General features: G+C 43.3%; 1 protein-coding gene across 4 annotated transcripts in view; it reads left to right on the forward strand.

Moving 5' to 3' along the window:
* The window catches only part of malrd1 (MAM and LDL receptor class A domain containing 1), a 208,268-nt gene that overhangs the window by 112,832 nt on the left and 73,556 nt on the right, over positions 1 to 21,880 (forward strand). For 3 of the 4 annotated variants that reach the window (XM_064941836.1, XM_064941833.1, XM_064941835.1), the window contains 5 exons: positions 7,740 to 7,883; positions 8,336 to 8,494; positions 9,229 to 9,334; positions 10,168 to 10,541; positions 10,720 to 11,216. In XM_064941836.1, coding sequence (XP_064797908.1) covers positions 7,740 to 7,883; positions 8,336 to 8,494; positions 9,229 to 9,334; positions 10,168 to 10,541; positions 10,720 to 11,216 — 1,280 coding nt within the window. The remainder of the gene's footprint in view (positions 1 to 7,739; positions 7,884 to 8,335; positions 8,495 to 9,228; positions 9,335 to 10,167; positions 10,542 to 10,719; positions 11,217 to 21,880) is intronic. The other variant, XM_064941834.1, reaches the window with a different exon arrangement.

Genomic DNA, 21,880 nt, shown 5'->3' on the forward strand with positions numbered 1-21,880 from the left:
TGTAGTCTAACGTGGCACTTTTTCCTATTTTGTTGAAGTGGCACTTCACATTTCACGACTGGTCAGCTGGTCTGTTGACATTATTAGGCCGATGTGCTCTCAACCGGCAACTGCGTTGTGGATGTCGGTGAAGACCCATCCGCTAGCCCCGGCCCGCTAGCTTTCTGAACGCTGTGTCTCCGGCTCGCCTAGCCTAGTAACGACTACCGAACGGCTCCCTGTTTCATCTATTGCTGCTCATTGGACCCTATGATCACTCGGCTACACAGCTGATGCTTGCTGGACTGTTCATTAACACGGTACTTCATTTTGTTTATCTGTCTGACCCAGCCTCAAACTCAGGCCCTGTGTGTAGCTAACTGACCCTCTCTGCCCATTTATCGCCATTTACCCGTTGTTGTTGTCTTAGCTGTTTACCTGTTGTTGTCTTACCCATTGTTGTTTTAGCTCTCCCAATTAACACCTGTGATTGCTTTATGCCTCTCTAATGTCAATATGCCTTGTGTATTGTTGTTTAGCCCCTAGTCCCACTCAACATGCCTCAGATAGCGCCTTTGTCCCACCCCCCACACATACGGAGACCGCACCTAGCTTAACTGGCACCTCCAGAGATACAACCTCTCTCATCGTCACTCAATGCATAGGTGTATCTACTGTAGAGAGAGCATGCAGAGGTCTGTCATACTATCCAGGTCTATGCCCAAACAGTTCGAGTTTCTACTTTTAAAAATCCATCTCTCCAGAAATAAGTCCCTCACTGTTACCACTTGTTATAGACCCCCTTCAGCTCCCAGCTGTGCATTGGACACCATATGTGAATTGATTGCCCCATCTATCGTCAGAGATCGTACTGTTAGGTGACCTAAATTGGGATATGCTTAACACCCCTGCCATCCTACAATGTAAAGTAGATGCCCTCAATCTCACACAAATGATCAAGGAACCTACCAGGTACAACCCAACATCCGTTAACATGGGCACCCTTATAGATATCATCCTGACCAACTTGCTCTCTAATAACACCTCTGCTGTTTTCAACCAGGATCTCAGCGATCACTTCCTCATTGCCTGGGTCCGTTATGGGTCCGCTGTCAATCGACCACCCCTCATCACTGTCAAACGGTCCCTAAAACACTTCTGCGAGCAGGCCTTTCTAACCGACCTGACCTGTGTATCCGGAAGAAGATTGACCTCTTCCCATCAGTAGAGGAAGCCTGGTTGTTCTTTGAGAGTGCTTTCCTCACCATCTTAAATAAGCATGCCCCTTTCAAAAAATGTAGAACTAAGAACAGATATAGCCCTTGGTTCACTCCAGACATTACTGCCCTTGACCAGCACAAAAACATCCTGTGGTGTACTGCACTAGCATCGAATAGTCCCTGTGATATGCAAGGTTTCAGGGAAGTCAGGAACCAATATACACTGGCAGTTAGGAAAGCAAAGGCTAGCTTTTTCAAACAGAAATTTGCATCCTGCAGCACTAAAGTTTTGGGATAATGTAAAGTCCATGGAGAATAAGAGCACCTCCTCCCAGCTGCCCACTGCACTGAGGCTAGGAAACACTGTCACCACCAATAAAACCACGATAATCGACAATTTCAAGAAGCATTTCTCTACGGCTGGCCATGCTTTCCACCTGGCTACCCCAACCCCGGCCAACAGCTCTGGAACCCCCGCAACAACTGGCCCAAGCCCCCCCCATCTTCTCCTTCACCCAAATCCAGACCGCTGATGTTCTGATAGAGCTGCAAATTCTGGATCTCTACAAATCAGCTGGGCTAGACAATCTGGACCCTCTCTTCCTAAAATGATCTGCTGCCATTGTTGCAACCTCTATTACTGGTCAGTTCAACCTCTCTTTTGTATCGTCTGAGATTCCTAAAGATTGGAAAGCGGACACGGTCATTCCCCTCTTCAAAGAGTGAGACACTCTAGACCCAAACTGTTCCAGATCTATATCCATCCTGGCCTGCCTGTCTTCGAAAGCCAAGTGAACAAACAGATTACCAACCATTTCGAATCCCACCGTACCTTCTCCGTTATGCAATCCGGTTTCCAAGCTGGTCACGGGTGCACCTCAGACATGCTCAAGGTCCAAAACGACATCATAACCTCCGATCGATAAAAGACAGTACTGTGCAGCTGTCTTCATCGACCTGGCCAAGGCTTTGACTCTGTCAAAAACCATATTCTTATCAGCAGACTCAACAGCCTTGGTTTCTCTAATGACTGCCTCGCCTGGTTCACCAACTACAGAGTTCAGTGTGTCAAATCGGAGGGCCTGTTGTCCGGACCTCTGGCAGTCTCTATGGGGGTGCCACAAGGTTAAATTCTCGGGCCGACTATTTTCTCTGTATATATCAATGATGTCTCTCTTTCTGCGGGTGATTATTTGATCCACCTCTACGCAGACGACACCATTCTGTATACCTCTGGCCCTTCTTTGGACACTGTGTTAACAAACCTCTAAACGAGCTTCAATGCCATACAACACTCCTTCCGTGGCCTCCAACTGCTCTTACATGCTAGTAAAATGAAATGCATGCTCTTCAACCGATCGCTATCCGCACCCGCCGGCCCGACTAGCATCACTACTCTGGACAGTTTTGACTTAGAATATGTTGACAGCTATAATACCTAGGTGTCTGGCTAGACTGTAAACTCTACCTCCAGACACATATTAAGCATCTCCAATCCAAAATTAAATCTAGAATCGGCTTCCTATTTCGCCACAAAGCCTCCTTCACTCATGCTGCCAAACATACCCTCGTAAAACTGACTATCCTACTGATCCTTGAGTTCGGTGATGTCATTTTCAAAATAGTCTCCGACACTACTCAGCAAATTGGATGCAGTCTATCACAGTGCCATCCGTTTTGTCACCAAAGACCCATATACTACCTACCACTGCGACCTGTATTTCTAAAAACCTGTTTTTGCTTTGTCATTATGAGGTATTGTGTGTAGATTGATGAGGGGAAAAAAACAATTTAATAAATTTGAGCCTAAGGCTGTAACGTAACAAAATGTGGAAAAAGGCTAGGGGTATGAATACTTTCCGAATGCACTCATAACAGTTTAGCCTAATAGGAATACACAGCAGATTACAAACTAATTATTGTGTTTCTAGCCAAGAAAAGCCTCTTTGGATATTTAGCTCACGTCTTTTATATCTAACCACGTGCCATTTTGTTCAGTTACATTGGCTTCTTTATGCGCAATGTCTGTTATTATTCATATCACCTCCAGTTCGGCTGCAAATTTGCAGCAGTGATGTATTTCCCCACAACGGTTATAAATACCGATACAGTTTGTCACAAATAATGGGCTTAGAACCATCAATAATACCCCACGATTAAAGGTTACAGGTTATTGTAAATATTCCCGTCCCCTGAAACAAATCCGGGTTAATAAGTGATCATAGGTTTGACCAGTATTCACCTGGTCAGTCTGTCATGAAAAGAGCAGGTGTTCTTAATGTGTTGTACACTCAGTGTATCTCCAAAGGTACACACATGCATGCACACATACACACACACACATATATATATATACATACACACACAAAGACACTTTGCTTAGGTAGATGTCAGTGGATGCTTGTGTACTTTTGTGTGTGTTTAAAGGGATTTGGATGTCTTGTCTTTTTGTATGATTGTGAATGAGTGGGTGGGTATGTGTGTGTGGAACACGCTGCTCCAAATTAATAATTTTGACCCGTTCCAGTGATTTTCTCAGTTATTTTGTCTGGGGCTCTGGAGAGGAACTGAATGGGTGTCTTTCTGGCTGCTGGCTCCTCAGTCTGGATCTCTCTATGCCTGCATCCCAAATTCAAACCTATTCCCTACCTAATACATTACTAAAAGTAGTGCACCATGTAGGGAATAGGGTGGCATTTGGTTCGCAAGCCTGGATCTCTCTGTCAGTCACAACTCAAGTTGTTGGAGTCGATCCAGGAGATAGTCATCTTTATTACCAAAGGCTACAAGGGGAAGGGACATGTTATTTTTTACCCCATTCATTCACAAGATACTAGGGCCAGGCCATAGACTTGATACCTCCTCCAAACCAGAACCTTATGGTTTTATTTCAAACATATACAACTCTGTCACTATAGAGTATAGTAGTAGTTCTCAAACCTCTCCTGTAGGGGATCCTTGCCACTCCATGTATTTAATTTATTGCAGAGCTAGCACACCTGATACAACGTGTCAACTAATCATCGACCCTTGACGAGGTGAATCAGGTGATCTAGATCAGGACTACAACAACTTGTGAATAGTCTGGGGGTTCCAGAGCAGAGGTTTGAGAACCACTCGTCTATAGTATCCAAGTACAACAGAGGAACGAAGCATGGCCTTCCTGTACATTTTATGTAGCCTGACTAATATCAAACTCAAAGTGGACAGCTTGCGTTGTACCATGCGGTCTGGATTGCCAGGCGACCATAGACCTGCTACCTGTTCTAAACACATCCTGATGGTCCTACTGTATTTAAAACAGATACAAGTCACAGGCGGCACTATAGTCCACCGTATCCAAGTGCAACAGAGGAACTATGCATGAACTTCCTGTACATGTCTGTATATTCTGTTTTTAAAGTTTTCCAATGTTTGTGAGTTACTGTTCTTACTCAAAGAAATGAGAAGAGAAGCCTTTTTGTTCAATATCCAACCAGAACCCATCTGAAAATTGGACTATTTTATTTAATCGTGTTTCCAATACTTCTCATATAAAAGCCAGAATTTAATTTCAGTCCAATTAAGAGAGAGAGTCTACGGCTCAATATTGATCTAAATAACTCTACGCTCCCATTGGTTCTCATCACTTCATGGTCCAATCAAAATCCTCTCTGCCTTAAATAACAACATAATGTACTTACTCTTATGGAGGATGAATACTGATTTAAGGGTAGCTCTCTTTAGTGCACAGTGATTTCCCATGAGTGGAGCATTATGAAAAACGTGCATGGGATAGATATCATATGGCTATAAGTGCCTGCATGTGTACAAGACATAACGTAGAGCTCTGTCTTAATTATGAAGTCTGCATCTCAAATGGCACCCTATTCCCTATATACAGCGCCTTCAGAAAGTATTCACACCCCTTGACTTATTGACTTTTGTTGCTTTACAGCCTGAATTTAAAATGGAATAAATTATGAATTTTGTCACTGACCTACACACAATACCCCATAATCTCAAAGTGGAATTATGTTTATTGAGATTTAAAATTTAAAAAAATGAAAAGCTGAAATGTCTTGGGTCAATAACGAATCAACACCTTTGTTATGGGAAGCCTAAATAAGTTCAGGATGAAACATTTGCTTACACGTCACATAATAAGTTGCATGAACTCACTCGGTGTGCAATAATAGTGTTTAACATGATTTTGTGAATGACTACCTCATCTCTGTACCCCACACATACAATTATATGTAAGGTCCCTCAGTCGAGCAGCGAATTACAAGCACAGAATCAACCACAAATACCACAGAGGTTGCCTTGCAAAGAAGGGCACCTATTGGTAGAATGGTAAACATAAAAAAAAAGCAGACAATGAATATTTCTTTAAGCATGGTGAAGTTCTTAATTACACTTTGGATGGTGTATCAATGGTGCCGGAGAGGAAGGCAGACGTTTTCTGTGTCCATCAACCTTTTGTGTTTTTTGTTTGTTTATTTGCAACTTATTTTGTTCCTAATGTTGCCGCTACCGTCTCTTATGACAAAAAATAACTTCTAGACATCAGGACTGTGATTACTCACCATGGACTGGCAGAATACATTTTTCCTTTCACATGTCTGACGAGCCTGACGCAAAGGATATATTGCTTTCTCGGGAATAGACCCAGATCCCCGCGATTTGCGTGAAGAGGGGGTCGAGAAAAAGGGGCCAAAGGGCGGGCCAACTTCTGAGAATTCGTAGGCGATCGAATAAACCCCCGCTTCCCTCCATTTTGCTAGCAAACGTGCAATCTTTGGAGAATAAAATCTACGAGCTACCCGGAAGATTTAACTACCAACGGGACATTAAAACTGTAATATCTTATGCTTCACGGAGTCGTGGCTGAAAGACAACACTATCAACATTTAGCTGGCTGGCTACACGCTATACCAGCAGGATAGAACAGCGGCGTCTGGTAAGACAAGGGGCGGCGGACTATATATTTTTGTAAATAACAGCTGGTGCACGATATCTAAGGAAGTCTCGAACTATTGTTCGCCTGAGGTAGAGTATCTCATGATAAGCTGTGGACCACACTATCTATTTCATCTGTGTTTTACGTAGCTGTTTACATACCACCACAGTCAGAGTGAGCTGTATTCCACCATAAACAAACAAGAAAACGCTCACCCAGAGGCGGAGCTCCTAGTAGGGGACTTTAATGCAGGGAAACTTAAATCTGTTTTATCAAATTTCTATCAGCGTGTCAAATGTGCAACTAGAGGAGAAGAAACTCTGGACCATCTACATTCCACACACAGAGACGCATTCAAAGCTCTCCGTCGCCCTCCATTTTGCAAATCTGACCATAATTCCATCCCCCTGATTCCTGCTTACAAGCAAACATTAAAGCAGAAAGCACCAGTGACTAGATCAATAAAAAAGTGGTCAGATGAAGCAGTTGCTAAGCTACAGGACTGTTTTGCTGGCACAGACTGGAATGAGTTCTGGGATTCCTCCGATGGCATTACGAAGTACACCACATCAGTCATTGGCTTCATCAATAAGTGCATCGATGACGTCGTCCCCACAGTGACCGTACATACAGTACATACCCTAACCAGAAGCCATGGATTACAGGCAGCATCCGCACTGAGCTAAAGGCTAGAGCTGCCGCTTTCAATGAGCGGGACTCTAACCCGGAAACTTATAAGAAATCCCGGTATGCCCTCCGACGAACCATCAAACAGGCAAAGCATCAATACAGGACAATACAAGATCAAATCGTACTACACCGGCTCTGATGCTCGTTGGATGTGGCAGGGCTTGCAAACCATTACAGACTACAAAGGGAAGCACAGCCGAGAGCTGCGCAGTGACACGAGCCTTCCAGACGAGCTAAACTACTTTTATGCTCGCTTGGAGGCAAATAACACTGTAACATGCATGAGAGCACCAGCTGTTCCGGAAGACTGTGTGATCCCGCTCTCCGCAGCCGATGTGCCTAAATGACTACCGCCCCATAGCACTCACGTCTGTAGCCATGAAGTGCTTTGAAAGGCTGGTCATGGCTCACATCAACACCATTATCCCAGAAACCCTAGACGCACTCAATTTGCATACCGCCTCAACAGATCCACAGATGATGCAATCTCTATTGCACTCCACACTGCCCTTTCCCACATGGACTAAAGGAACACCTATGTGAGAATGCTATTCATTGACTACAGCTCAGTGTTCAACACCATAGTGCCCTCAAAGCTCTACAGAGTATTTTGTGTAGATCGTTGACAAAAAAATACAAATAAATCCATTTAAAACTTTGTAACACAACAAAATGTGAAAAAGTCAAGGGGTGTGAATACTTTCTGAAGTCACTGTAGTGCACTACTTTTGACCAGGGCCTATAGTAGTGCACTATATAGGGGATACAATGCCATTTAGGACACTGTCTGAAAGGCCTCTACACTGTCCCTAGTCCACATTGTTTACTGCTACCAGTAATAGCATTGTCTTGCCATGTGATATGTCTATTCCTTCCTTTCTATGTTCTTTATCTGCTTTCATTCCCAGCCCCAGATAGCAGTGTTCCTCTGTCCCCAGTCCTTCTGTGCCCCCCCTCCTCCTTTACCTGTGCCAGTGGGGAGTGTATTGATGAGGGCAAGGTGTGTGACTTCACCCCACATTGTCCTGGCGGGGAGGATGAAGCCAGCTGCCGTAAGAACCCTGTTGCCAAAAATGCCAAGTAACAAACACACCAAACTCCAAATCCCATAAACAACCCTGGGCGTATCCCAGGTGCTGTGCTCAAGCTTCTGTCATTTTTTCTGCTACAGTTGTAGGCTATATCAGAAATGATCACGTTTGATCCTTCAGGTTGTTGAAGTTTGATGTAAGAGTACTTCTTCATTGTCCAATGTAGTTGAAGCTATGAATTAGTCAAATGTAGTCCGGAGGCCAGAATGGGGGCCAGTTCCATTCCTATTGCATTTCACCTTAGGAAAGCATTGACCCTCCCTCTGCTCGATGCCATTGAATCCATTGTCTTGTTGATTTGATTTATTTTGCGGTAAAACATTGCTACAGTTTAAAAAGTACACAGAAATCCCAGAGAAAAACACAAGCAAGCTTGAAATACACTTACTTACTTATGCTCTCTCTTCACCCAGGCTCCTTCTGTGACTTTGAGAGTGACTCTTGTGGCTGGCATGAGTATGGCTTTGCCCAGGGGGATGGTTTCGACTGGGTCAGGGGCTCAGCAATGACCGTACCACTGGACCACCAGGGCCAGATCCCTCCTCTGGACCACTCCACCAACAGCAGCCAGGGTAAGAGGAAGGTGTCGCTGTCAACACAACAACACAAAACACTCCAAACAGTACAGTAACGCTAGCTCTGGTCCAAGGTGTTACGTGCTTCTTCCTAACAGCATCAGTGTCAGAAAATCGCACCTAACACCTTGAACCAGAGCTAGGCAACACTGTGGTCTGAAAATAGTTATCTCCCCCACCCCCCACAGAGCGAGCTAATGGGATAAGCACAGAGGTGTGATTGCCTGATAAGAGGCTGTGTGGTGTCGGCTCGATGTTGTCGGTTTGGAAATAAGAGGCAGAATAAAATAATATTACTCACAGATTAAATCAATCACTTCTTCAGAAAATGCCCCGGCTGGTCATTTTGTAAGTACAGAGCCAGAGAGAGCGGCGTGTGGAGAGAGAGAAACGCTTTCTCAGCCATCTGAATAATAGAGGGGAAATCGACATCTCTCCCGCCTGGTATTAAAAACCACACACCTCTGCGCAATATTTCACCCACTCCCAAACTTTATGTGCTCTTCTTCCTCTGCATTTTCAAATATATATTTTTTTGCAATCAGGGTAGTCAGGTTAATTGTTGCATGTTTATGGCTTCTTCCTCATGTTTATTTTTTATATGGGATGTCTCCTTCCTCCCTCCCTCTCTCCCCCCTCCCTCCTTCTCTCCGTCCATTTCTCTCAGCTCTGCTATTTTCAGGTTTTTATGCTGTTGTAAAGTTCTCCTCTACTTTCCCTTCTCATTGCAGGCCACTTTATGTTTGTCTTGAAGAACAGTAGCAGTATTTCCCAGAAGGCTTTTCTCCGGGGCCCCCAGTACCGCCAGTCAGCCTCTGGGTGCACCATGACCTTCTGGTGAGGATGATGACCCTGTTATCTTACAAACGCCATTAGAATATTCCATTCCTCATGGTTCAGTAATGGGTCTGATGTTATTTCCACACTGGGGTGCCTCAGGGTATAGCTTTTGATTATCTCAGTACAGTGGTTCACTTTCTCTATGGGGCACCGTGACATTGTGCTACATACAAAATATTTACCGCTGTCTCTCTCAACAGAATAGGCATGAATTGAGAATGCTGAATTTCTCCTGAACTCATTGGTCTGTAGATATATCACATGCCTATCTAAAGCTCTGCTGTTTTAGACTGCCAATTTGAGTTATAGATGTTCAAGTGCAGTATTTCACTAGCTTTGCCTCTCTCCCTCTCTTTTTGCTCTATGAGCATATCTCATTTCGTAGCTTCAGTCAGTAGTGAGACGTGCATCTGAATCGGTCATATTATGACACTTTTATGGCTGTTTAACACCCCTGTCAGAAGACAGATTGTATATTTCCTTTGGATGATTGGAATGCTACATTTGTCAGAAAATTGCAGTTCAAGGGTTTATCAATTTCATTTTCTCCAGAGCAAGCATAAATGTTCACGTTTAATGTCCGGCATGTTACATTATCATTCCTGGAAAAATCATTACCTCATCTCAAGAAATGAAGTACATTTCAACAGAAAACTCTGATGTGTTTTGCAAACCAGCCTGGTCAAATGGCTGTTATGTATCAGTAGTATGTAATGAGTGCGTCCCAAATTGCAACCTATTCCCAACCAGAGCCAAGTAGTACACTATAGAGGGAATAGTTTGCCATTTGGGACGCAAACAATTATCCCTCTCTACCCCCACACACCCAGGCATTATAACTCAGGCATCTCGGTGGGGGCTGCAGAAATGTACCTGCGTATCGCTGGCATGGACAACACCACCGTGCTGTGGCAAACCCTCTATAACCAAGGCAACCACTGGAACCGGGTCACGGTGCAGCTGGGCCGAATCACTCAGCCCTTCCAGTTCTTATTGGCTAAGCTCAGCCTGGGCGTGTTTGATGGAGTCTCCGCCCTGGACGACATCAGCTTCCAGAACTGCTTGTTGCCCCCAGCGGTGGAGGCGGGGCAGTGCCCCAGCCACACCCACTTCCACTGCTTGCGGAGCCGGGCATGTGTGGAGCACCTGCAGCTTTGTGACCTGGTGGACGACTGTGGGGATGGCTCGGACGAGGAGGACTGCTGTGAGTCATACTCACACAGACAGACACATAAGCAAACCATACAATCAAAATAGATTGTACAGTATATGTGTGAGATACTAGAACATACAACAAAATAGGAACATTTTGGCAAAGCACTTTGCTCTTACAGCACCATATTTTGTGGGATGATAACAGGAAAACTCTTTCTCTCTGTCAGTATTGTCTTCCTCTCCATCTCTTCCTCTCTCAGCCGCGGAGCTGATTTGTGACTTTGAACAGGGACTGTGTAGCTGGACCCAGGAGCAGAGTCACAAGGGAGGTGACATCTTTGACTGGACGCACATCCAGGGACCAACGCCCACCCTCCAAACTGGCCCCTGGAAGGACCATACCCTGGGCAACGTCAACGGTCACTACCTATACATCGAGTCCTCTGCCCCCCAGGAGTTTAAGGACACGGCTGTGCTGGTCAGCCCAGTGTTCCAGCCTACCCTCCACCATGGTAACGGAATGCCCAGCATCGCCACAAGCCCCCGCCACCCCTGTGTGTTCCGCTTCCACTACCACATGTTTGGGTCTCATGTGTTCCGCCTGGCCGTGTACATGAGGACCACCAAGCCTGGCCACGGTCACATGCTGTGGGTGCGCTACGGCGACCAGGGCAACCTGTGGCACAGGAAAACTCTCTACCTCAACAGCGCCAAGCCCTTCCAGGTAACTTGGGTTGCAAAATTCTGCTAAACTTTCCCAAAATTCCCAGGTTTTCTAGAAATCCCAGATTGGAAGTTTCCTGGAATCAGGAAGGAATAAGCAGGAAATTGGGGAATCCTCCAATCAGGATTTCTGGAAAAACAGGGAATTTGGGGAAAGTTCCCTCTTTTGCAACCCTGTAGGAAACTCATTCAAAACTCTTCAAATTAGTGCCAGATAATCTTTATATGTGATGGTTTATTGATGTTGTCGTCTGGTGAGCCTTTCTGATGGATGGTAGGTTTAGTGGTATTTCTGCTATTAAACCACACTTTTCCCTCATAAAGAGATACCCGTCACTGCTCTTTAGACTCAACAGAAAACAGTCCACATTGACATCAGTCGGTCAACTGTTCACTTCCAATCGGACAACACAAATTGCATGCTGTAGTTAAACAGTCCTCACTTGAGTTCTTCGTGGTTCTAAAGCCTTGTTCACATTGGCATTTGTTTTGCATATCTGATTGGAAGCTGTTCTTTTCCTGCAGTCTGAATAGCCAAAAAAAGCACATTGAATCAGATATTTCAATTGACATTTCAAACCACCTTTGTAGGTCGTTTTGAAATCAGATACAAATCTGATTCTTGGCCATGCAACTTGATCTGATTTATTTGTCCTCAAGTGGTTTTTAGACTGTCATTTGGCACATCCTGTTGCTTGCTAGCTACTCTGACATTTTTGACAAGAACAAGTTGTAGCTAATGGGCTTGTTAATTGTTTATAAACAAATGAGTGATTGTGCTAGAAAGCGTATCAGCTACCTAGCTAGCTAGTTGACTGCTGTGGATAGCCAAAAATGACTTGTTTGAAAGTTGCATATTTTTATCCTTTGAGGCTTTTAAAGTGCTCTTACACTATGATTTTCTTTTAAATAAAGATTACATTTTTTCATTAACAAACAGAACACATTCCACATCCACAGATGTGGCAGACATAAATAATCTAATAAATAAAACAAAACCAACATATTTGCAGCAGCACTATCTGTGATCATAGCTATTTCCAACTTTAGCTGAGACAACGAGCGAGGAATTTGTTTTGCAGCACCTCGCACAACATCTACAGTATATACACACATTTCCCTAATCACCCCATTCGCTCTGTCCAATTTTGAAATATAGTTGTGTAGTGGAGACCAGAGTCTATCAAACGTGGGCTGTCTCTTGTGGAGGTCATAAGTGAGCATACCAAGAGGAAGAAAATCAACAATCTGGTCAATCCACATGTTAAATGTAGGAGAAGAATTAGAAGCCCACAGTAGATAATGATAGTATGTGATAGTCCTAAACACATTTTCTCTGTCTGGATCAAGAACAAAGTCCTGTTGGGCATCGAGAAGATAGAGACACGGGGTTATATCAAACTGTACATCTAGTATTTTCTGTGCAGCAGTATGTATAGATTCCCCAAATCTGATAATCTCTCTACAACTCCAAAATACATGAATATACAGTAAGTTCCACTTTCAGAGGTACATATTTTACAATCAGGAGAAATGTCTGTATTCATTCTATCGAGAAATTTGTAAAAAAAAATATATATATTAAACTTTAAAAAAAAATATTAGTAGAGGAGCAGTATACCCTGTCGCAAACACCCGCCCCACAACTCTTCACTGATAGTTAGACAAAGGTGCTTTTCCCAGATTATTTTCAAAGGGGTAAAGGAGGGAGCCCACATTCTCAGAAAGGAGTCTATAGATATAGGAGATTTTGCCTTTGGTGGATTGTGCTGTAGCAAGAAGGGTCTCAACTTCATTCAGCTGAGCTCCATAGCTCCCTTTGGAAGTGAATGAGGAAAATGACATGTCTCGTATGAAGATATATGTTTTAAATTGGATCTTGGCACATTGAATTCACTGCAGAACTCTTGAAAGGATTTCATTATAGTTGTGTTCTGATGAAACAGGTCTGACACGGTCCTGATCCCGAGAGTATGCCGGAGATGAAAGTTGGCATCACTCAGGGCTTCGGGCAAGTTTGTGTTGCATGTTATAGGTGAGTGAGAGCATATCTGTGAGGAAATGCCGAGGTATGTTCTTACAGTCCCTCCATGCTAGTAGGACGTTGTAAATCACAAAGGTTTTTGGGTATGTTGCCCACTTCGCTAAAGTTATTCCTGAATATAATTGAGCTTAGGGGCAATAGACCACAGGATTGGGCCTCTTATCTGAATCCACATTGAGTCTTGTCTGTTTGTGATCCATGTTAACAAGTTGTGGATTTGTAGTACAATTGAAGGCAGGGAAGTGCAAAACCACTCTTAGAGTCAGGTTTCAATAGAATAGAGAACTTGATTCTAGGTTTTTTATTGTCACATATACATTTGGGGATGCGTTGGTTGGTTGTTTAGAAAAAAGAAACCGGGAGATAACATGGGAGCATCTAAAATAAATAGTTCAATCTAGGGAGGATGTTCATACGGATAGCATTGATTCTTCCGACTAAGCTAATTGGGAGGGAAATCCAGGTTTGGAGATCATTCTTGATTCGATCCAGAAGTGGGAGATAATTTTCCTTGAAAAGGCAATTCAGATCTGGTGTTACAAAGATTCCAAGGTATTGAAACCCCTGTGTCTTCCATTGGAACGGGAAGAGTGTCTTCATAGAGCTGGTGAGTCGAAGATTGAGAAGAAAAACAATGTATATCTTAAATCCTGACAACTTGCCGTAGTGAGCAATTGTGTCTAAAATGGGAGGGTGGGATGTCTCAGGGTTGGTTATGTAGAGCAAGACATGATCCGCGTAGAGAGAAATCTTGTTCTGAAGGCTACCTGCAGAAACCCCCATAATACTTGGATCGCTCCTCATCAACTCCACCCCCAACAAGTAGAGCAGGGGGACAGCGAGCATTCTTGTTTTGTTCCACATCTCAAAGGGAATCTGTGAGAGTTCAGACCGTTAGTAGACACCATGGCATTTGAATGAGAATATAGGGACTTAATCCATTTACTAAAGTTTGGTGCCCATGTTGAACTTTTCTAAGACGGAGAACAGAAAGCTCCACTCCATCCTGTCAAACGCCTTCTCAGCATTCAGTGAAGCCAGCAGGACAGGGGTCTTTTGTGCGTTTACCTGATCTATAATATTAAAAAGACGGTTTGGTCCCATTTTATTATTTTGGGAAGAAGAGTGTTTCGTCTTTTGGCAAGCAATTTGGTAATTATTTTATAATCGAAAACCAACAAGCTTATGGGCTAGAAGTACGAGCAGGATAGAGGGTCCTTGTCTTTTTTTGAGCAACACTGTAATGCGAGCTGTGTACATAGAGTCTGGGACAGCTCAGTTTTCACAAAAATCATCCAGCGTTGGCATGAAAATGGGGCTAAGCTGGGACCAAAAAGCTTTGGAGAACTCTCTGGGAAATCCGTCTGGGCCTGGGGACTTGTTAGGTGGCATGGAAATAATTGCCTCTAGGACCTCCTCAGGAGTGAAGGGGGAGTCGAGATCTTCTTGGTCGGTCTCCGATAGTTTTGGTAGCAAGATTCCTCTATGAAGGAATGGAGTTCTACTTCTGTATGTTTTCTCTCAGAAGTATATAATTTGCAGTAAAAATCATGAAAAGTAAAATGTATCTTGTCTGGATCATAAGTGACCTTGTCATCTTCAGTTCGGATTGCCATGATTGTATGCTTGAACTGATCTGTTTTAAATTGGTATGCAAGCAATCTGCTAGGCTTGCTGCTATACTCATGGTATTTCTGTTTAGTAAAGAAAACATATTTTTTTATCTCTCGAGTATAGTCCAAGTTTAGTTTGGCTTTGGCTGCTTTTAGTTGACTCCAGGAGGAGCTGTCTGTTGATTGTTTATATAAATATATATATATATATACAGTGGGGCAAAAAAGTATTTAGTCAGCCACCAATTGTGCAAGTTCTCCCACTTAAAAAGAAGAGAGAGGCCTGTAATTTTCATCATAGGTACACTTCAACTATGACAGACAAAATGAGAAAAAAAATCCAGAATATCACATTGTAGGATTTTTAATGAATTTATTTGCAAATTATGGTGGAAAATAAGTATTTGGTGTAACGTCTTTGCCGATCTAGGGTTTGTGGTGGGGACTTGAGATGATTTGTTCAGAGTTGAGTTGAGGGTATAATTAAAATCTCCAGCCAGCACGCCAAAGGAAACGCAATGCTCATTGAACAGGGTTATCATTTCCGACATGAAAGCGGGAGTATCTGTGTTAGGGTGCGTATATATTGAAGATAGTAATTGGTTGCCCGTACAGTGACCCAGTTATTATAGGAAACCTTCCCTCTGGATCAGATGTGTTTTTGTCAATTATTAATGGAACATGCTTATGGATAAATATGGCTGTGCCTCTATTGTTAGATTTGAAAGATAAAGAAACACACCTGTCCTACCCAAGCTCTGCTCAGTTTAGCGTGCTCGCTAAACTGGCATCACAGAGGTCTCTTGTCGTAGTGCAATGTCTGCTTTTTCTTTTTTGAGAGCACATAGTATCTTTTTCCGTTTTATTGCAGGACCTAGCCCATGGCTGTTCCATGTCAGTAAGATTAATGGTACTAGTCAAAGTCATTGTACAGTTATGGAACTATAGTGAAAGTCATCTCTGGGTATATAGGTGGATAATAGTTACAGCTGCCATCACTTGAAAAAAACACACAAAAAAAACAATCTCTGAACACCCCAGCCGAATTCCCAAACAACTCGACATACTCTTTCCTGTTGGATCTGTTAACCCCAAGCTTAGTCGCAATTCTGTGTTTCCGACAAATGCGATCAATGCCTCATCCTCTCCGCCCCACATTAACTGAGTGACAATGTAGCATCTGTCCAGGCCACAGTTAACAAGAGAGGGAGAAATAAAGTAAATAAAAGTAATAGCCCGGCCTACAAATAAATCTTCCAAATCCTCCAAAGGACATAGGCTTAATCCCGAGTGGCGCAGCGGTTTAAGGCACAGCATCTCAGTGCTAGAGGCGTCACTGCAGACACACTGATTCGAATCCAGGCTGTGTCCCAACCGGCCGTGACTGGGAGTCCCATAGGGAGGCATACAATTGGTCCAGGTTTGGCCAGTGTAGGTCGTCATTGTAAATAAGAATTTGTTCTTTAACTGACTTGCCTAGTTAAATAAAGGTTAAATAAATAAAAAACAGAAGTGAGGGAACAAATCCCTAAGAGGAATATAATATAAGAATATAGGATAAGTTATTTGTTATATCAACAGAATAAAAAGGCAATCATACACATAAACATTAACTTGACAACACTGATCCTCCTGTTGATGTGTCTCCCAAATAGCCTACATGTTCTACAGACAAGATAACACACTGTAAATGGTTCATTGTCTCACTTCACATTAAAGGTGAAATATTTTTTTATTTCACCTTTATTTAACCAGGTAGGCAAGTTGAGAACAAGTTCTCATTTACAATTGCGACCTGGCCAAGATAAAGCAAAGCAGTTCGACACATACAACGACACAGAGTTACACATGGAGTAAAACAAATATACAGTCAATAATACAGTATAAACAAGTCTATATACGATGTGAGCAAATGAGGTGAGATAAGGGAGGTAAAGGCAAAAAAAAGGCCATGGTGGAAAAGTAAATACAAAATAGCAAGTTAAACCCTGGAATGGTAGATTTGCAGTGGAAGAATGTGCAAAGTAGAAATAAAAATAATGGGGTGCAAAGGAGCAAAATAAATAAATAAATAAAATAAATACAGTAGGGAAAGAGGTAGTTCTTTGGGCTAAATTAAAGGTGGGCTATGTACAGGTGCAGTAATCTGTGAGCTGCTCTGACAGTTGGTGCTTAAAGCTAGTGAGGGAGATAAGTGTTTCCAGTTTCAGAGATTTTTTTAGTTCGTTCCAGTCATTGGCAGCAAAGAACTGGAAGGAGAGGAGGCCAAAGAAAGAATTGGTTTTGGGGGTGACTAGAGAGATATACCTGCTGGAGCGTGTGCTACAGGTGGGAGATGCTATGGTGACCAGCGAGCTGAGATAAGGGGGGACTTTACCTAGCAGGGTCTTGTAGATGACATGGAGCCAGTGGGTTTGGCGACGAGTATGAAGCGAGGGCCAGCCAACGAGAGCGTACAGGTCGCAGTGGTGGGTAGTATATGGGGCTTTGGTGACAAAACGGATTGCACTGTGATAGACTGCATCCAATTTGTTGAGTAGGGTATTGGAGGCTATTTTGTAAATGACATCGCCAAAGTCGAGGATTGGTAGGATGGGCAGTTTTACAAGGGTATGTTTGGCAGCATGAGTGAAGGATGTTTTGTTGTGAAATAGGAAGCCAATTCTAGATTTAACTTTGGATTGGAGATGTTTGATATGGGTCTGGAAGGAGAGTTTACAGTCTAACCAGACACCTAAGTATTTGTAGTTGTCCACGTATTCTAAGTCAGAGCCGTCCAGAGTAGTGATGTTGGACAAGCGGGTAGGTGCAGGTAGCGATCGGTTGAAGAGCATGCATTTAGTTTTACTTGTATTTAAGAGCAATTGGAGGCCACGGAAGGAGAGTTGTATGGCATTGAAGCTTGCCTGGAGGGTTGTTAACACAGTGTCCAAAGAAGGGCCAGAAGTATACAGAATGCGTAGAGGTGGATCAGAGACTCACTAGCAGCAAGAGCGACATCATTGATGTATACAGAGAAGAGAGTCGGTCCAAGAATTGAACCCTGTGGGACCCCCATAGAGACTGCTAGAGGTCCGGACAGCAGACCCTCCGATTTGACACACTGAACTCTATCAGAGAAGTAGTTGGTGAACCAGGCGAGGCAATCATTTGAGAAACCAAGGCTGTCGAGTCTGCCGATTAGGATGTGGTGATTGACAGAGTCGAAAGCCTTGGCCAGATCAATGAATACGGCTGCACAGTAATGTTTCTTAGCGATGGTGGTTAAGATATCGTTTAGGACCTTGAGCGTGGCTGAGGTGCACCCATGACCAGCTCTGAAACCAGATTGCATAGCAGAGAAGGTATGGTGAGATTCGAAATGGTCGGTAATCTGTTTGTTGACTTGGCTTTCGAAGACCTTAGAAAGGCAGGGTAGGATAGATATAGGTCTGTAGCAGTTTGGGTCAAGAGTCCACGCCCCCCCCCCCCATTGAAGAGGGGGATGACCGCAGCTGCTTTCCAATCTTACACTATGATTTTGAACACTCAAAACAACTGGGAAGCGTCCATGGCAGGCATTGTTGTCGCCATAGCTTGCTACATAACCTCTGAGTGATGAGCACCACCACCAATCAACCTACACTTCTGTGCACACACCCATTGTTACTATGACAACTAGCATAGCCATGATAGCAAATGACTGCTGTCTGAACACACACACAAATCCAATTTGGTTACTTGTAACTTGCTGTTTGGGCAGTCAGTATTCCAAAACAGATTTGAAAAACAAAACTGATTTGAGCATTAAGGTCTGCGGTGTGAACAAGGCTGAATTGTACTGAAGCAAAGAGGGCCTGATTAAGTTACTAGCTAATATGCTGTAGTCAGGGGTTGTCACGTTCTTCCCTAGACTCAGCATATCTCCCCTCTGTCCAATAAACTTGGGTTTATTCCAGCTCACATCCAATTAACAGTCCAGATTAATTGGCTCAGGCCTGAGGTGAGCTGTAGGAGGTGTAAAAGCAGCCCTCTAAGGGTGGAGGAGTTACACTCACTCCACTCACTCCACTCACTCCACTCACTCACTCACTCACTCACTCACTCACTCACTCACTCACTCACTCACTCACTCACTCACTCACTCACTCACTCACTCACAAGTTGCTCTATCAGTCCGAATTACAGGGGAGAAAGGGAGAGGTAAGATCTGCTGAATGAGACGTGAGTTCCTCTAAACTCAACAAAAGTCAAACTTTGGGGGCGGTCTCTAAATATTGATATTTTGACCGGGACGCGCACTGAGATGCAAGATGCATCTACCTCACTGAAGAAAACATTTGAGCAAGCGAAACAGCGCCCCCTTGTCTCAGTATGAGTAGCCCATGTACAGTATCTGATACTGTCTGGCCAAAAAGAGTATGACAATTCACCTCTCCAGTGAGATAGATTGAGCCACTTTCAAATTGAAGGAAAATTATAAACCGTTCTTCCATACTTTTTTTGTTGTTCACATTTTTGGGGGAAGCATGGAGAAATGTTCACTAACAGGGATGTAAACAACATTTGAGAGAAATAAGCTTTTTGTGCGTATGGAACATTTCTGGGATCTTTTATTTCAGCTCATGAAACATGGGACCAACACTTTACATGTTGCGTTTATATTTTTTGTCCAGTATAGAACAGACCTGGGGGTGGTCAGTGGGGGAGTTTTTTCATTAGCTTGCTAGCTACCAGTTAATTGGATTTGAAGAGAGGTGTTGGAGTAAATGGTGTAGTGCAATTTATTTTAGGTGAGGGAGCTCAATAAAAGCATAATTACTTAATAATTTCTGAATCAAAATTTGTAGCCTATTGAATATCATTGTAGAATTGGTCTATGCATAAAATGCATCCTCCAATTGCAATGTCTGCCTATGCCCACACGTGTTGTCACAAGAACATTTATATTGTTAATTTCCTCAAACACCAAGTTAAACTGCATGCCAATCATTTGATCTCGATCAGTTTCATGGGAATACGTATTTAGATTTTGAACGACTGTTTTGTGAGCGAATTAAAGCATATGGCATTATCAAGCTATTATCCTTTCTCGTAGGCCTATTTTGTTTTGATCAAAGCATACAGTGCATTGGATAGTATTCAGACCCTTGACTTTTTGTTGTGTTACGGCCTGATTCTAAAATGGATTAAATACATTTTCTTTTCTTCATCAACCTACTCACAATACCCCACAAGACAAAGTGAAAACAGGCTTTTAGATTTTTGATTTTTTTTGCAAATGTAAAAAAAAAACAACTTTGCTATGAGACACGAAATTGAGCTCAGGTTCCATTGATCATCCTTGAGATGTTTCTACAGCTTGATTGGAGTCCACCTGTGGATAATTCAATTGATTGGACATGATTTGGAAGGCACACACCTGTCTATATAAGGTCCCACATTTGACAGTGCATTTCAGAGCAAAAACATTCCATGAGGTCAAAGGAATTGTCCATAGAGACCCACGACAGGATTGTGTCGAGGCACAGATCTGGGGAAGGGTACCAAAAAATATCTGCAGCATTGAAGGTCCCCACGAACACAGTGGCCTCCATCATTCTTAAATGGAAGAAGTTTGGAACCGCCAAGACTTCCTAGAGCTGGCTGCCCGGCCAAACTGAGCAATCGGGGGAGAAGGGCCTTCGTCAGGGAGGTGACCAAAAACCCAATGTTCACTCTAACAGAGCTCTAGAGTTTCTCTGTGGAGATGGGAGAACCTTTCAGGAGTACAACCATCTCTGCAGCACTTCACCAATCAGGCCTTTATAGTAGAGTGACCAGGCACATGAGGCACATGACAGCCCTCTTGGAGTTTGCCAAAAAGGCACCTAAAGACTCTCAGTCCATGAGAAACAATATTCTCTGGTTTGATGAAACCAAGATTGAACTATTTAGCCTGAATGCCAAGCATCATGTCTGGAGGAAACCTGGCACAATCCCTACAGTGAACCATGGTGGTGGTTCACACTGTGGGGATGTTTTTCAGCGGCAGGGACTGGGAGACTAGTCAGGATCGAAAAGATGAACGGAGAAAAGTACAGAGCGCTCAGGAAGTCAGACTGGGGCAAAGGTTCACCTTCAAACAGGACAATGACCATAAGCACACAGATTAGACAACGCAGGAGTGGGTTCGGGACAAGTCTCTGAATGTCCTTGATTTGGCCCAGCCAGAGCCCGGACTTGAACACAATTAAACATCTCTGAAGAGACCTGAAAATAGCTGTGCAGCAACGCTCCCCATCCAACCTGACAGAGCTTGAGAGTATCTGCAGAGAAGAATGGGAGAAACTCCCCAAATACAGGTGTGCCAAGCTTGTAGCGTCATACCCAAGAAGACTCAAGGCCATAATCGCTGCTGAAGGTGCTTCAACAAAGTACTAAATAAAGGTCTGAATACTGTCTGAATGCACTGCATATCCTGCCTAGTGCCTCGCATTGTTGAGTTTTGGCCTCATGAGTAGTTATTTTTTTACTATTCAGTTTCAGATAAGAAATGACTGAGGAGGAATATGCTACTATGTTCGGTACTGTTATGTAAAATAATAATGAATTGTGTGATCTTGTAAACGATCACCGTTGTGAGAAGTGATAATATTCTATTTGCAATAATAGTAACAATACAAATAAGTGATGAGTAGGACTGTTAGATGTAGGTCAAATCTTCATGAAGGTTATTGAGTGATTTGAGCCCCCTTCGATCACTGGTGTAGAAAGGACAGGCAGTGAATTTGGATCCTAAATCACATGAGTATGATGGTAAGGTTCATATGGTGGATCAGTATTTTTGCACATGGACAGTTGGGTCGAGTTCAAGTGCGCACGACATGAACCCCAAGTCCATAAAAAAAACTGTTTTGAGGACAGCCGTTTTAGCAACCCCTTATAGAGTTTTCTGTATTTAACGGATCTTCTTACATCGGGTTTGGCCAACTCATTTGGCCCAGAGAGAGAGAGAGAGAGAGAAGACAAGGAAGAAATCACCATTTA

The sequence above is a fragment of the Oncorhynchus masou genome, chromosome 28 (assembly GCF_036934945.1).
Source record: "Oncorhynchus masou masou isolate Uvic2021 chromosome 28, UVic_Omas_1.1, whole genome shotgun sequence".
Taxonomy (NCBI): Eukaryota; Metazoa; Chordata; class Actinopteri; order Salmoniformes; family Salmonidae; genus Oncorhynchus; species Oncorhynchus masou.